At 40.0% G+C, this 18,166-nt stretch overlaps 1 protein-coding gene across 1 annotated transcript in view; it reads right to left on the minus strand.

Annotated features, from left to right (window-relative positions):
- Window positions 1-18,166, minus strand: part of ZFAND3 (zinc finger AN1-type containing 3) — a gene marked incomplete at its 5' end in the record, with an annotated part of 258,640 nt that overhangs the window by 88,368 nt on the left and 152,106 nt on the right. Inside the window, 1 exon segment of the mRNA XM_014587859.2 lies at window positions 10,709-10,891. Coding sequence (XP_014443345.1) covers window positions 10,709-10,891 — 183 coding nt within the window.

Here is an 18,166-nt window from a genome sequence, read left to right on the forward strand (position 1 = left end):
TCAGAATGTAAGATGAAAAGCTCTGTTAGAATACAGGAAAAAAGGAACCAGCAGTTAGCATAATGGCTATGTTGCTGGACTTCAATGTAGTCGACCACGGTTCAAGTCCGGACCCGGTGGCTTAAACTCACGCTGGGCGCATTCGCGTGCGTGCCCAAGATCCCCAGAGGAGAATGGAGGAGAAGGTATTGAGGCATGGCCATCACCCCTGGGGGGTGGGGAGGGGTGATTTCTAGCTTTCTGTCTCTCTGTCTCTCTCTTTCTGGCAAGCGCACGCACCATATAGTAATTTTGGGAAAGCCACGCCCCATAAAAAAAAAACTTCTAAAAAAAAAAAAAAAAAAAAAAAGAATACAGGAAAAGATGAAATCCTTTCTTTGAGATTAGCATAATACACCAGAACTACATAGGAACTGCCCACCACATATAAACACATGCATATACAAATTCTCACTTATAAAAAAGATAAAAAATTTCACATAAAATTAGTATTTACAATCTAGTAGTATACTGAAAGAACTAGTATAATTTAAGGAATACAAAGATGGTTTGACATTGGGAGTCTATTAAGAAATTACACATTGGGACTAGCAGATGGTGTAATGGTTATGTTGCTGAACTCCCACGTGGTGGACCATGGTTTGAGTCCCAGAACCGGTGGGATTAAACTAATGCCAGGCACGTGTGCGCGTGTGCCTGAAATCCTGAGAGGAGGATGCAGTGTGGCCATCCCCCATTTGGGGTGATTTCTCACTTTCTGTGTCTCTGATGAACACAAGTACCCTATAACAAAAATCGCTCTCTAAAAAAGAGAGAGAGAGAACACATTAAAGAAGAAATACCATCTGATCTTCCCAACAGATGCTGAAAAAGCATTTTATAAAATTCAACAACCATTCCTAATTAAAACAAAAACAAAAAATGGAATCAGCAAGCTATACACAGAAGTCTCCTTAACCTGACAAAGAATATCTATAAGAAATCTACAAGCAAATACTGTATTTGTGAAATACCTAGTTTCATGAGCATCAGGAACAAGAAAAAAGCATAAAAGCTGCAAAGAACAACCTCTAATAAGAAATGTGTATGGTCCGTTTTAAGAAAACGGTTAAGTATATAAAAAAGATTTGCATTAATGAAGACAAATTACATCCCTATATGAGAAGAGTCAGCAGTTTATTAAAATGCCTATTATTTTCAAATTAATCTATACATTCAATATAATCCCAATCAAAATCACTGTACTTTTTGAAATAGAATTTGACATGCTGCATATAAATACAAAAAAATAGCCATGGGGCCAGCTCTAAGACACAACAACGCACTGCTCAAGAGAAGCTGAAATAACATTGCAACCATAGTTCGAACTCCTGGACTGGGGAACCTAAACAAGCTGGGCACACCCATGAACGTCAGAGATCCAACAGGCTGGAGGACTGGAGGGAGCAGATCACAGCATAGTCAGACCTTGGAGGTGGTATTATCTTTTCCCCCACCCTCACTCCTCTCCTCCCTCTCTAATTAATTCTCTGACTGAATATAAAGCGCCCAAGTCAAAATTAAAAGCCAAGTAATATACCAGAAGAAAACACTGGCAATGTATGTAACAAAGACTTATTACAAAGAATGGCTAAGAAGTTCCTACAAATCAGTAAGAAAAAAAAAAAGTTAATGAAGAAAATAAGTAAAAAACATGGATAGGTAAATCACTAGAGACTTTTATAAACAGACACCAAACTATGACACAGTGTTCAATCCCATGACTATAGGTGTCAGGAAAAATGTAGGTTAAAATGAGCTATTCTTCTGTCCAAGTTGAAAAAAAAAAAAAAGCAAGGAAGAGAAAACAAACACTTAATGTTAGTAATGGTGTGATCAACAATCATTCTCAAATACCATTCTTAAAAATATAAAGTAGGGGGCCAGCAGGTGGCACAGTAGTCACCCAAGGTCGAGTCCTAGAGCCACTGGCTTGAAAACCACACCGGATATGTGTGCGTATAGGTCCCAAATCTCTAAAGAATAGAGAAGAAGGAATTCTGGCATAGCCGTCCTCCCTTGGGAGCCGGGTGATTTCTCAAGCTGATGTGCCCTATGGCAAAAAAAGTTAAAAAAAAAAAAAAGAGAGAGAGAGAGGGAGATAGCTGGGGCCAGCAGGTGGTGTGGTGGTTAAGACGCTATATCTACATGGCTGACTCCACAGTTCAAGTTCCAGACCCAGCAGCCTGAAAAACACACAGGATGTGTTTGTGTGCATGCCTAAATTCCTGAGAGGAGAAAGAAGAAGGAACTGCGGTGTTGCCATCCCTCAAGGGCTGATTTCTCACCTTCCCCCAACCCTACTCTCTCTCTCTCTCTGGTAAGCATGTTCATCCTATAACAAAAGTTATCTAAAAAAGAAAAAAAAAAAAAAGAACAGTCATTTTGGTAATGCTGACCCATATATCAAAAATTTAGGAACCAGCAGTTACCGTAATGGCTATGTCGCTGGACTCCCATGTAGTTCTGCGGTTAGCGTCCCGGACCAGGTGGCTTAAACTCATGCTGGGCGCATGTGCGTGTGTGCCCAAGATCCCGATAGGAGAAAGGATTGCGGTGTGGTCATCCCCCATGGGGGGTGATTTCTCACTTTCTGTCTCTGTCTGTCTGGCGAGCGCACACGCCCTATAGCAAAAACCTCTCAAAAAAATTTTTAATACACAAATTCTCTAACTTTTTAATTCGTCTTCCATGTATTTTTTCATGGAAAAAAATCACACATACACTATTAGTCATGTACAAAAAATATGTACATGGCATGGCTTATAAAACAGAAATATGAGAAACAGCCTCAAGAGAAAAGAGTGAAAAGATTATAGTAACCCTAATATGGAATATTACACAGTCTAAAAAAGGTAGGCAGATCTCCATGTGCTGACCTGGAAAGAGCTCTAAAATACATTGTTAAGTAAATATGCAAATTACAAAAAACTATGTAAGTATATTCTCATTTATGTAAAAATAAATAAGACCATATGTGAACAAGTATGCAATACACAGAAAAAGAAGATATAACTCCAAATGAATGAAAAGTGGTCATTTTTGTAAGAGTGGGAACTTGATGGTGTGAGTAGGGGTGGAGATGCGGTGGTGCCAAGGGACATTTTCACCTTTTATTCTACATACGTCTGTATCTTTGGAATTCACAAAGTGGGAATGCAGTCATGCTTTGCTTGCATACTTAAACATAGGATTAAGAGTTAAGAAAACGGAATTAAAAGAGCCAGCAAATAAGTTAATTAAAAATCATGGTTTCGCTTTAATTTGATTCTTATTCTGACTACATGCTGAATGTCAGATGATACAACAAGTATTTGAACAAGTTTCTACCAAGCTAACATTACAGAATAGAAATAATTTCTATACGAAAACACTGCTGAACTGCTCAAATCCTTCTGCATTTTGACAGGGCTTAACTTAATGATCCCACACATTGATTCCTGGTGAATTACAGCCATTCAATTCAATACAGCGTATAACTGTACATTATCATACTGTACTACGAAGTATCAATCATTTCAGAACATGGCCCTAATAAAAGCAGCATGCTTTACAGAACCAGCTTCAGGATACATAAATAAATGCACAGGGAGGGGGGAAAAACAACTTTAAATTAAAATCAAAAGAGACATTTAAAGTTTGGGCATTCTTCATTATGGGAAAGAATCTTCCACTTTGAGACTATTATATATCAGAAAAGCTCCATCTGTTGTATAATTATCTCTGATAAACAGCCTGATGCTTCGAGCTTCATTAGAGAAAAGGGAAGAGAAAGGCACACACAGAGAGAACTGTAAATAAATCTCTCCACCATATTTCACTTAAAACCAGCCCAGCAGGAAGTCATAAAATATTTTTTAATAGGTAATATTTTCTAAATGTTCTACAGAAGCAGCCAGCCTGTTTTGCCCAATATCTGGCCTCCGGAAGTAGATACAGTCTGAAAAAGAGAAAACTGGTTTCATTTACAGATTATTATTTAAATTTAATTAGTAAAAACAAACAAAAACTTTAGCCGCTTGGTGATATTTATTTTCCAGGTGACAGATAAGGGCCTATCCAACAGAAATGAAGACAAGCAGCCAAAGAAGCCCAATGCATGTTCAAAGTCCCAGGGGCAGTCTAGCGAGGACATGTGTCAAAAGGCACTACCACTGGGGCCAGCAGGTGGCATGAGGGTTAAGGGAGATACATCCCAGAGGGCTGTGCAGTGAGTCCGGGGGGGAAACAAAATCAGGCTGGGTGTGTGTACGCCCAAAATCATGAGAGGAGAGTAAAGTAGAGGGGATTGGGCTTGGTCATTTCCCCAAGAAAATGGTTTCTCACATGCCCTCTCTCTTTCTCTCTTCTCCCAGGGAGCATACACCCCTAAAGCAAAACAAAACACACAAAAGGCACTACCATTGGGGAAAAAAAAATTCCTGGGGTAGCTAGGATATCACAAAAACCAGTTTCCAAGGAAACATCAGAAATCTCTTTGTACAACCAAATTAATTTAACTCTCAATTTTCTATTTCAGGAATCAGTGCCATATTAAAGAAAAATCCAGTCAGCACTTAGAAAGCATTAAAGAATCTTCACTCACATTCTAGTTAGTATGGGTCTCACTTTCTGTACATATATTAATTTCAGCTACAACAGCAGCATCTCTTCCATAGATGCAGTAGGGAAGAGTAGGGGAAAATATAAGTGTTATACTTGTAAAAGGCCCAGGCTTAAGTCTCCACCCAGTTTTTAGCCCTGTCATGTGACTTAAGGCAGTTCTCTATACAAATTGCCTTTTTGTCATCTGTAGATGAGAAAACATCTACTCATCTTGTACACTGTCAGGATGATCCCAGGAATACGTTTGTTAAAGTGCTTTGTGAGGGGCCAACAAGTAGCATGGTGGTAAAGGCACTGGACTCCCACATGGCTAACGGCAGTTCAAGTCCTGGACCTGGCATCTTGCTTTCTCTCTCCCCCAACCTTCCTGTCTCTCTCTGGGGAGTGCATATTCCCTATAGCAAATTTTAAAATAATAATAATGACAATAAATCAAATTAAATAATTATCTTTTAAAATATTTTTTTGGAGAGGTTTTATTTGCTATAGGGCGTGTGTGCTCACTAGACAGACAGAGAGAGATAGAGAGACAGAAAGCGAGAAATCAGCCCTCAGAGGGGATGGCCACGCCGCAATCCCTTCTCCTCCATCCTCCTCTTGGGATCTTGGGCACACACGCACACACACCCGGCGTGAGTTTTAAGCCACCGGGTCCGGGACGCGAACCGCAGTCGACTATGTGGGAGTCCAGCGACATAGCCATTACGCTAACTGCTGGTCCCATCTTTTAAAAGATTTTAAAAAGTACTTTGTAAATAGGGTTTCTTACTTTTTCTGTAAAGAGTCACTAGGGCTCTAACTACTAAATCTGCTGTTTGTGCGGCACAGAAGCAGCCGTAGATAATACACATCCATGAATGAGTGAAGCTGTGCTCCAATAAAACTTTACTTATGAACATTAAACTCCAAATTCCATATAATTTTCACATTTCACAAAATATTATTCTTTGTCAGCCATTTGAAAATTTAAAAACTGGGCCAGCCCCATGGCTGGGTGGCTAACGGAGCCAGGACCCACATGGCAAAAAGCACATCTTAAATCCTAGCACCATCAGCTTAAAAAACACACACCCAAAATCCCAACAGGAGGAGAAATGCAAAAGGGACTGCAGTGGGACTGGTCCCCATGGGGGGTAGGGAGGTGCTTTCTCCCTTGGCCTATCTATTTCTCTCTGAAAAGTACACATGCCCTCTGACAAAAGCAAACAAACAAAAAGAAAAAAAAAAAAAACTTAAAAATCATTCTTAGTTTCTAGTGAGCATACAAAAATAGGTGATGGGCTGGATTTGGCTTCTGTGTTGTAGTTTGCTAACCCCTACTGTGGTAAACTGTAGTTTTATATTTAGTACTTGCTGCTGTGTGGTTCTTAATATGTGCCTCTTCAGCACTTAGAAGAGCATTCTATAAAAGGTTGTTTCTTCTAGCTGCTAGATTAGAATAGCTGAATATTTGAAAACAGACCAATTTCTTACATTTATCCTCCCTTGTTGTGGGCATCAGTTTTCTTTCTTTCCTGTCTAGAAAGAAACAAACCAACCAAAGGTCTTCCAACACCCCTATTTCCATCCAAAACGCTAGTGGAACTGGGGGAAAACCCCCCCAAAACCAAGGTAGTCATGCACACCATAAAGCTCCCAAACAGGACACAAGTAGGGATATACAGGCTTACAAAAGTATGACAATAGCAAAGATGACTTGCAGAAGAAATCAAAGAGGGAATTTTCTCCTCTTTAAGTCAAATCTGGCTAGACTCCTAAAGTGAGCGGTCATCTGTCCATTACTTAAGAAAAACAAACCAAAAAAAGGAACTGATTTTAGTATTCTAATTACATGACATTATCCTTTCTGTCTTCAAAAGCTGGGTCAAGAACATAACTATAAGGAATGTAACTTTAAATTCTTTAAGAAAAACCTATAAATTGAGAGAACAGTAATAGATAATATCAAAAGCAGAAAGAAATGTTTTGTTCTTTTAAGTGCCTGTCCAACACCCCTTCCTCTGTACAGCCTACATCTGCATGCAACACCAGTTCAACTACAAATTACTATAGGGACAGGCAATTTGTTGTGCTCAACCAGTGGTGGAGAGCCAGACCCCTGAAGCCAGACTGCTCTGTGAACCAGGGCAAGATGCTGAATCGTCTAGTGCCTCCATCTCCACATCTGTGAAATGGGGGTGATAAAAGTGCCTACCTTATAGGGTAATTATGAAGATGAAGAAGGTTGATACATTTAAAGTAACTGAAACAGTGCCTGATATTTGGTAAGTACTCTAGTGTTAGCTGTTACCATTGCTATAGCATTTACGTGCTGTGACAAGTCTTTTAGACACTATTTAAATTTTGTTTACATTGACTTTGTAATGGTTTCTAATGACTAAAGTTCCATAGATTCTTCTGCAGACATACACAGTTTGAGAGAGGAAGAGATATGTGTGTTTGGAGAAATATCACTCAGAGCTTTGGGATATCTGCTTTATTTGGCCGTCGGTCAGGTGTTTTAGGAAATTCTTTTGGGTAAAAATCCCTCCCATTTCTCTGCTTTACACACTTCTGTCCATAGTCATTACTCCATTTGCTGTCTTCTCAAAACAAATACTCGGACTCTCATCACCTTTCTGTTGATATATTCATTTAACAGTAAGAAGCTGAAAACAGATTTAAGCAATATTTTCATTATCTGGATTATGAGGAAAAAAATTAAAACTGTTCACGAGCTCCAGAAAAAATGTAGTACTTCTAGCTCTATGCAATAACAAGGGATCTATAACTACTAAATAGTTTGCATACAAATTATGTATTACTAGTACTTGGATTTAGCATCCCAAACCCATTTTCCAGCAACTCTTACACCCTACTTTTCCCCACACCTCTCTAGGAAAAGCTAAGAAGGACCAACAGAAATCCTGGTCCCTTGAGGCTAAAAAACTAAAATATCAGCATAGGTAATCACCTGCTGCCTCTAGCTGAAGATATTTACAAACTATGGACAGATTAGGCTCTTATCTCACTCAGGTCTTCACTGTCACTTGGCAATCAGTTTAATTATCTCCTGTTGACGTACAAAGTATTTACCTTGACAGCTTTAACAAAGTCGAGTTACTTTTCTTACCCACATATTCCCTACCCTCAACCCTGCCACACATCTCCTCACTCCAGGCACAGCTGCTTTGAACCTGAGAAAGCTTTTGCAAATGACGTGCCTGTTAACCACTGCTAGCTGCTGTCTCCCTCCTTAGCCCTCCGAATTCCTACATATTTACTACTATGTGAGCATGTGCAAGTTACTTGATCTCCTTGTGCCTCTTTCTTTGTCTACAGAATAGAGATAATGATAACACATCCTCACTGGGTTGTCATGGGGAATGACAAATACAGAAAACATGTAGAACAATGTCTTATACAAAGTGCTCAATAAATGGTAGCTACAGGCATCTCAGTCTTGCATGCATTTTGGCTAAGTGAACTGGTTTGTTGGGTTTGATCCTAGTATGTGCAGATCCAACCCACATTCCATCAGGTAAGAGCTTGACTAGATTCAACCTTCCCTTATACAAACGTTTTCAAAGGCCATAAAAACTTCAGGAAAGGGACCAGCAGTTGGGGTTATGGGCCCCCATGTAGTCGGTGGTTCGAGTCCTGGACCTGGTGGCTTAAACTCATGCCAGGCATGTATGCGTATGTGCCCAAGATCCCAAGAGGAGAATGGAGGAGAAGGGATTGTGATATGGCCATCCCCCTGGGGGGCAATTTCTTGCTATCTGTCTCTCTGTCTCTCTTTTTCTCTCTCTTTTTGGTGAGTGCATGCGCCCTATACCAAAAACCAATCCCCCTCCCCAGAAACAAAAAACTTCAGGAAAATTTTATCCAAAATGGGGTGTAAATGCATGGTGCATATTTTTCTAACACAAGGGGACCTCAATAAGTATTTGACCTTGAATAGAGCTTTAAAAACAAAACAAAACCTACTGCCTTAATGTTACCATTACCAATTTTATCTTTTTTCTTTTTTTTTTTTCTCTCCTCTTACATGATTTCTATTATCTGCCTTGGCCTCTATTCAAGAAGTTATAGTAAACTAGTTTCTCTCTGAAAAGTTATTCATATTCAATATAACCCTTTACATTTTCAATACTACCAGGTTACTTTTCTAAAACAACTATAATAATATCACTTACTCTGCTTAAAAGATAAAGTCTAAATAGTTTAGTTGGACATTCAAGTCTCTATGGCATGGCCATAACTTGCCTTTCTAGCCTTGTCCTCCATTCTCCTCCATAAGTGGCCCTCATGGAGTCACTTGCCATTAACAAATCTATGCTCATTCTATTTTATCTAGAATGTCCTTCCACCACCTTCTATTCGTCTTCAGTGCAATTCCCTCCATTACGCCAATGCCCTTTCTCAATAGTCATTGTCTTTAATATTAGGTCATTGGGAAAGTCATGACATATTTTTTCTATGTTTCTTTATGAAAAAATGCAACATGACTTTCCTGGCAACCTAATACATAAGAAGGACCACTGACAGGATATATACAACGATGTGTCATGGCTCCTCAATCTCAGCATTAATGACCTGTTGGGCTGGATAAGTTCTTTGGTACAGAAGGCCATCCTCTGCAGTGCAGGATGTTCAGCAGCACCTCTGGCCTTCACACATTATCAAATATTCTTGTGGGGGGCAGGGCATAGGCAGATTATTCCCGACTGAGAAATACTAATACACTCTAACAAATATATTTTATTTCTCCTGCTAAAAAGTATTTAAATTATATGAGGTCAGGGACTATGACCTTTATTTTAAAATTGGCAATATTACTTAATACAGTAGTTGATAGTTTCAGATAAATTTTAACTTTTAGATAAATATTTGTTCTCTGCTAACCTTCCCAAAGTCACTGGGCAGAAACTCTAACCTATCACCATTTCTAGATCGCATTAAACTTGAAACACCAAATTTCATCCTTGTTAAGTAAAGCTTTTAAAAGACAACACCTTGTATGTTCGATTGGGTTGTCAGAAAAGCCATGATGTATTTTTCTATGCAAAAATATGTGATGACTTTTTCTGATAACCTAGTAATATCCCTATAATTTTCAACTATCAGTTCAAGTTGTACTCCAAAAAAGATGGTTATAGCATTATAAAAGTTAAGTAAATAATGAACTTCTGTATCACATACATAGTAGTATTCTAACTCTGAAGACTTACAGAAGAACAAGAGAAAACCATTTCCTCCTCTTGTCAAACACTATAAAGAATATAGTGTTACTACCTCAGTGGAATGCTTAGAAGTAGTCAAGGCGCAGGTATTTACAGGAGTAAGGTTTCAATCTCAAGTTCCAGATCAGAGTTAAGTTTCCTAAACCAGTGGTTCTAAACTCTTGGTGTACATGAGAATCTTCTTCAGAGTTAAAAAGAACAGATCCCTAGGCTGGCAGGTGGCATGGAGGTTGAGGTAGATGGATCCCACATGGCCAACTACATGGTTCAAGACTTGGAGCTAATGGCTTGAAAAGCATGCCGAGTGCACATGGACGCAAGTCCAAAATCCCAAAAGGAAAATGGAGAAGGAACTGCAGCCTGGCTCCCCCCCACCTCCCGCCGGGGTGAGTTCTCACTCCCCGATCCCCCCACCCTGGCAAGTGTTCATGCCCCATAGCAAAACTGGCGGGGAAGAAAAAAAAAAAATCCCTGGGTCTCCCTCCAAATCAATTAACTTAGAATTAGTGAATGATGAAAATTAAAATTGCTTTAAAATCTCCAGTAGATTCTAGTGTGCAGTCAGGTCTGAAAGCCTCTACTCTAGCCTGGCTCAAAATCTCACGTTCCTTGACAATACAAAAAGCTATTTCTTACAGACTTTAAATCCTCTGGAGTGGCTGGATCTTGTTCTATAACGTGCTGAGGTTGGGTCATATCATATGAATACTTAAGTTCAATGAAAAGACCCGCTATCTTTTTTTTCCTGGGATTAGGCATTACCAGCATTATCAGGAAGCTCATGATAGGGTGGTTCTGAGATTTCTCTCCCCACCACCTCTCAGGATCTAAGCACTCACATTCTTCTTCACTTGGTGAAGTTACATTCAGGTCTGTCGGAAGCGGCTGCTGGCTGGGACTAAGAGTTGGCGTGGTTATCGAGGTATTGTTGTTGTCACTGGTGGTCTCTTCAGAAAACAAATCTGATTGGCTGTTACTTGTACTTAGAGCGGAATCATCATCTGGTTGTTTCTTTTGAAAATCTGAAGAGAAGGAGTGGGAAAAAAAATAAATTAAGTAGTTCACAATCTCTTTGAGTAGAAAAAAACAATGTTAAGTTAAATGCAACAACAGTTATTATAAAGACTAATTTGGGTGATTACAAAACCCATAAAAGTGGGCCAGTCAATGGCATGGTAGTTAGGGCAGCTTGATCCCACATGGTCAACTGCGCTGCTTTGAGTCCTGGGCTGGGCAGCTTGGAAAACATACCAGGCACATGAGCATGTGTGCCCAATATACTGAGAAGAAAATCGGGGAGAAGGGACTGTGGTATGGCCATCTGTCTGGGTGTTGCTTTCTCACCCCTCACTCTCATGTCCCCTATAGCTAATTAAAGGGAAGAAAAAGAAAGACATGAAAGCAAAACAGTGGTCAGAAACACAAAAGATTGGTGAGAGGTGACCTGGGGTTAAAGTTTTCCAAGGTCCTTTTACTATTCAGAAGAATGACACACATACAAATTTTAACATTAAACTTTGCAAAGTCAAAAATGCATGTTGAAAAAAAAAATTTTTGGAGAGGTTTTTGCTATTGGGCATGTGCAATCACCAGAAAGACAGAGAGAGACAGAGAGAGATAGAAAGCCAGAAATCACCCTCCAGCGGGGTTGGCCACACCATAATCCCTTCTCCTCCATTCTCCTCTCGGGATCTTGGGCACGCACGCACATGCACCCAGCATGAGTTTAAGCCACCAGGTCTGGGACTCGAACCGTGTTCGACTACATGGAGTTCAGTGACATAGCCATCACACTAATAGCTGGTCCCTATGCATGTTAAAATTTTAAGGATAATTAACAAAATAGAAGCCAGAATGAAGAAAAAACTGGTTCAACTTAGTAGAGGGTAAGTCAGAAGGAACATGGCAGCACAGTAAATAGCAGAGTAAACAGAAAACACATAATATGATGATATTTAAGTGTTAAGACTGATAAATAAGTGTAAATATATCAGTACGGTATTACGTGGCAGTAGATAAAATATACCAGGCAAATATACATGAATAGAAAGCCAGTACAGCTAGAATACTATCATAAAATGTATACTTCAGGCTAAAAGCATTATCAGAGATCAAGAGGATCATTATATATTAGTAAAAGAAATAGTTCATCAAAACCTCAAAATATGCAAAGTGAAAATGGCTAAATTTATGGGAAAGTGACAATTTTTCTCTTAAGGGGAAGATTTTAATATACCAATCCCATACAAAATCATTAGTAAAATTAGAGAAGATTAATAAGCACTCATGGGCCTAACTATCCAACAATTAGAAAATGAGTTCTTTTTTAAAAAATTTATTATTATTATAATCTTGTTTATATTACATTGAATCACATATAACTTTACAGTATATTACATTTCTTTTTCGAGAAGGAATACCATTCATATCAGTCAATACAAAGACATTAAAATCCCCATCATCATCATCCAATAGCTTTTCATTTTTTTCCAGATGGTTATTACTATTATTCCAATTATTTTTTAAACATTCAATCACTATTTATCATTTTGCTTATAAAAAGACTACCCAACATGAAATACTTCTGACCAGTCCAGTTGAGAATACAACACATGTCATCAACAGGTAATAAACCATATCTGAATCCCACTAACGTCATGCTTCTCTATTTGTTCTCTTACTATCCTTCTCCATAGAAAATGAGTTATTTTCAAACACGTGTGGAATATTTATAAAACCTTGCAAACTTTGACCACACGGCTCATAGTATGATATAAAGCATATACGAATATAAAGCAAAAGTCTTAGCCTAGCCACTGTGGTAGAACAGTAGTACAACTGCCTGCAAGGCTGGAAGCCATATGCCGACCACAGGTTTAGAACCCCAGATTGTCTTGAAAGCATACCAGGCATGCATGCATGGGTAACCAGGATTCTTACAAGCTAGAAGGCTACAAAAGTGGGGCCAAAGGGACCAGTAAGAGGTCTGGTGGTTAAGGCACTGGACTTCCACATGGCTAACCATGGTTCAAGTCCCGAGCCTGGTACCCTGAAAATCACTCTAGGCCTGTGTGCATGCATGCCCAAAATCCTGAGGGGAGAAAGGAGAAGTGATTACGGTGTGGCCATACCCCTTGGGGGTGATTTCTCACTTTCTCTCTCACTGTCTGTCTGGCTGTCTCTTTCTCTCCCTCCCTCTCTCTCTTGGGAATGCAGGTGCTCTATAGCAATAATAAAAACAAAACGCTTTATGGGGCTGGCAGATGGCATAGAGGTTAAGACAGCTGGATAATACACAGCCAACTCCATGTTTCGAGTCCCAGACCCAGCAGCTTGAGAATTACTCCAGGTACATGTGTGTACGTACCCAAAATCCTAAGAGGACAATGGAGAAGGGACTGCAGTGTGGCAAGAACGCTGAGGGGTGATATCTTACTTTCCCTCTCTCCTTCTCTCGGTCTAGAGAAAACATATGAGCCCCACAGCAAACACTAAACAAAAACACTTTAGGGTCAGCCCTATAGCACAGTGGTTTAAGGGAGCCATATCCCACATAGTCAAATGCAGTTTGAATTCTGCCTTGGAAGCTTGAAAAAGAAAACTGGCCAAGCATGCACAGAATCTTGACAGAAAGGAAAAACAAAAAAGGATCTCAGCATAATCACACACTACTGCATGTGGGGGTGAGGTGTGGTCAGTGTGAGAAGGTCCATGATTTCTTTTTCTCCCTTCATCTTTCTCTGGGGAAAGCATGTGCTCTCTGCCCCACCCTCTCCCTACCAACCCAACACTTTAAACTCAAGACCAAACCAGAAATTAGAAATTAGTCATGATTGGGGCCAGTAGGTGGCATGGTGGTTAAAGGGCTGGATTCCCACATGGCCAACCAGGTGACCAGGCCCCAGACGTGGTGGCTTGCTTTCTCACTTCCCCTCTTACTTTTCCTCCACTTTCTCTCTCTCTGGTGAGTTCCTGTATCAAATTTTAAAATAATAACAATAAATAAAGTTAAATAAAAAATTCTAAAAAAAGGTTACTATAATTTTTTCTTTAAAAAAAGAAAATCCCCCCCCCCCGACCCCGGGGCTCATTTCTCACTTTCTATCTCTCTGTCTCTCATGCACCCTAAAGCAAAAAAACAAACAAACAAACAAAAAAAAAACCTCTCCCCCCCAAAAAAAAGAAAATGCTTATAATGAAATGATAAATGAAACTACTATTTCAATATCCAATAAAGGTAAAGATGCACTTACATTACCTACATCCCAGCTATTTCATTCCTAGGTATATGCCCAAGAGAAACTCAACACCACACACTGAAGAAGGCATGTATGAGGATATTATTTACATACTGTGTGCAATAGTAAAACAAAACACTGTAAAGGTCTCAAAAATGTGATATATTCAACAATGAAATAATGTATTGATATATAGTAAAATAAAAACTGGGGACCAGCAGTTAGCATAATGGCTATGTCGCTAGACTCCCATGTAGTTGACTGCTGTTCAAGTCCTGGATCTGGTGGCTTAAACTCACGCCGGGCGCATGTGCATGCATGCCCAAGATCCTTGAGAGGAGAATGGAGGAGGAGGAATTGCAGCATGGCCATCCCTCTTGGGGGGTGATTTCTCGCTTTCTGTCTCAGTCTCTATCTTTGTGGTGAGCGCATGTGCTCCAGAGCAAAAACCTCTTTAAATAATAATAATAATAATAATAAATTAAATAAAAACCCTGACATATACACTAAATTCAGAACAGTGGTTACTTCCTGTGGGTCAGTGAGTAAAGAGAATAGTTCTTTCAAATTTTTTTTCTAGATTTTTTCTTTCTTCCATGAGCAAGACATGAAGGGGGAAAAGAGAGAAAGAGAAAGGAAGATAGAGACAGAGAAAGGAGGAGGGAGGGAGGGAGGGAGAGGGAGAGAGAGGCCAACAGGGTCTTCTGCTATGATCCACCTGGCTTCAGCCAGCCCCAGATACATGTGCACGCACGTGGCTGACGTATTCAGAAAGGTCTCCAGATACAAGGCCAGACCCTTCCTAGGTAGATCGGCACTGCAGCACTGTGTTACCACTGCACCATCATCTGCTCCAGGGCCTTCTGTGCTTTTCTGTAACTTTTTACTTCTTAAGCTATTAGTGGGTATATACAAGTATGATTACTTATTTTCTCTGTATGATTAATTTTTTTAAAACAGTTTCTTCTTCCTTCGAGAGGATATAGAGGTGGGGAGAGGGATGTGCTCTTCACAGAGTCTCACCACACCAAGATACTCTCTAACCTCCGAGCCAGCCAGAATTGGTGTGTGGGGGCACATTTAGGTTGACCCATATTTAGGCTGACCCAGGATTTGAACTTGGTCCTTCCGTGTAGATCCAGTATTGCTTAGCTGCTCCCCACTGCCTGTACCACTGTAGCTATGTGTTGCATTTTTAAAAATCTAATGCTGCTCTATGAAGTACAGGTTATACTTTATTGTATACATTTGGAGAAGTGTAAGAAAACCCTTACAACTCCATATAGCTTTCTCTTCTGAATCACAGAATAGCTGTTGCTACCTTGATCTATAACCTCAGCAAACTCACGGTGTTTTTATGCATTCTGAGCTTAGGAAAGCTAGCATTTATGATGCATCTATCATGTACTGAATTAAATGTTTCAAGAATGTAACTCATTTACGGTAATCCTCAGGAAAACCTTAACAAGGCAGGTGTAAGTAACACCATTACACTGACAAAGAAATTGAGGTTCAGTAATTTGTTCCGAGTTAAAGGACTAGTAAGCAGCTAGGACAACCACAGGATGGACAGTGGTGATCACCGGCCTGGGCCAAGGGAAGGGCTCACCAAGTCAAGCCCCCATTTCCAGCACCCCTGCTGAGTGCGATGAATTTAGCCAATCACTAACCTGCTTCTTTTCTGTGCATTTCTCCTGGCCAGTTTTTTATTCTTTAAAATGTTTTGACATTTTAAAACAGCTCATTATCTTGATGTTATTTGTACACCATCCTCAAGAAAAAGGTACCATACAAATAAAAATACTGCAAATAATGATTATTTTTTATGTCATATCAACTCATTAGTTCTCCTATGTCAAGAATCATTGTGTCCCTCTCATAATCACCTCTCACCCATTTAACTGGAAATGTTGTAAGGCCCAAAAGAAGTGCAACAGAGTCATCAGTGTACCACCTATATAGCATAACCCGAGCGCCTTGAGAAAGATACACACACACACACACAGATGCCCTCACTTGGGCACTCTGAAGTTAAATAATGGTGGTGTTTGAAGGCACTTATCAAGCCCCAAGTCCCACCCACACAATCTCCAGTACCTCTGATACTTAGGTACTTTTCTTCAAGTTTTAATTTTTTTTTTTTTAAAGTTCTAGTTTTTGCTACAGGGCATGTACACTTGACACAGATTCTGGGCATACACGCACATGTGCCCAGTGTGTTTTTTAGGACTCAAATAGTGGGGGCAGCCCTGTGTGATCCAGCTGTCTTTCCCAACATGCCACTGGCTAACCTTTTCAAGTATTCTTTTGTGAGTCAGCAGCTCACACATAATGTACCTTCTTTTATTCATTTATTTTTTAAAGGTTTTTGCCATATGGTATATGCACTCAACTGGAGAGAGACAGAGAGGGAAAGGGAGAACTCATTCCCCCCAGGGAGGGAGGAATGGCTAAGACACAGTCCTCTCTCCTCATTTGTGCTCTCAGGATTTGGGGCATGCACACACATGTGCTCAGCTTTATGCTCAAGCTGCAGGTCTGGGACTCAAACTGCAGTCAGACATGTAGGAATACAGTGCCTTAGTCACCACACAACCTACTGGCCCACAATATACTTGCTTTTAATTCATGTTCCTGCTATGTCTTTATGTCTTTTTAAAAAGGAATTATCTTTAATTTGACCAGGGAGAGAGAGAGAGAGAGAGAGAGAGAGAGAGAGCCACAGAGTGAAAGTAAGAAAGCAAGCCACCAGGTCCAGGATGCAAACTGTGGTCAGACATGTGGGAGTCCAGCACCTCAATCACCATGCCACCTGCTATGCCCTCCTCCCCCATATCTTTTCTATACCTCCACAGGGCTATGGTGTCATAAAACCATGAAGTATTTCTTTTCTTTTCTGTTTTTTTAATTTGGAGAGGATTTTGCTATAGGGCGCGTGCACTTGCCAGAAAGACAGAGCGAGACATAGAGACAGAAAGCGAGAAATCACCCCACGGTGGGGATGGTTACACCACAATCCCTTCTGCTCTATTCTCCTCTTGGGATCTTGGGCACGCATGCACACGCGTCCAGTGTGAGTTTAAGCCACTGGGTCCGGGACTCAAACCGCGGTTGGCTACATGGGAGTTCAACGACATAGCCATTATGCTAACTGCTGGTCCCAAGCTAACATTATTTCTTACAAACCAAACTGGCTGCTCACAAAAAGCAGTAGAAGCCCGCAGAAAGAACTAGTAGAAGCTCTATACATTCACTGCTTGAATTCAAAGAACCCAGGAATCAAAATTTTATAAGCAGAAGTTTATAGATTCAGCTTCTTATCTTACAGACAAAGCAAAAGTCCGTGAGCTAGCTCACACTGCACAGCAGTAAGGTGCTGTTTAAGTGAAGCTAGATCTATGCGGAAGATGGCGGGTTTGGTTCCCCAATGGACTGTACATGAGGCATGTGTGCCCATGACTTGGCTGACTGGGAAGACTAGAGGTAGTCTGCAGTGAGATCCCAGTAGGGAATTGGGGGGGGGGGGGTCTTATGTAAGAAATGAACAAAAAGGGAAGGGAAGAAGAGAGAAAAGGCCTAGAAAGTTAATGCAACTCATCAGAAAATCAGAGTTAGTCTTAAGAGTTTTCTAAAACCCATGTCCAAGTTAACAGTTTTTGCGATAAAAAGAGCTTTATAGTTAAGAAAGATCTGGATTCAAATTCTGCCTTTGCTATTTACTGGGCATATGATCAAAAGCAAACTTTTCAGGGCATCATCTACAAAATGAAGAGAGGTAGTTATTCATACCTCCCAAGATAATGTGGATTAAATAAAATAATGTACATAAAATATCTGGTATATGCACACTCGATAAATGACAGTAATTAAAAATAAATAGTTTTTAGCTAGTTTAATGAAAGGGCCACCAAGCATTATCTCATCTTTTTGGCCCTGATATTTATATTATAGTTTTTATTCTCTTATGAATTTATCATCCAGCAACCAACTTCTGAATACTAAAAGAAAGAGGGAAGGAGAGCAAGGATGGGAGGGAGAAGGGAAAAGGAGAGAGAAGGG

This window comes from Tupaia chinensis, unplaced genomic scaffold (assembly GCF_000334495.1).
Source record: "Tupaia chinensis unplaced genomic scaffold, TupChi_1.0 Scaffold000238_1, whole genome shotgun sequence".
Lineage (NCBI taxonomy): Eukaryota > Metazoa > Chordata > Mammalia > Scandentia > Tupaiidae > Tupaia > Tupaia belangeri.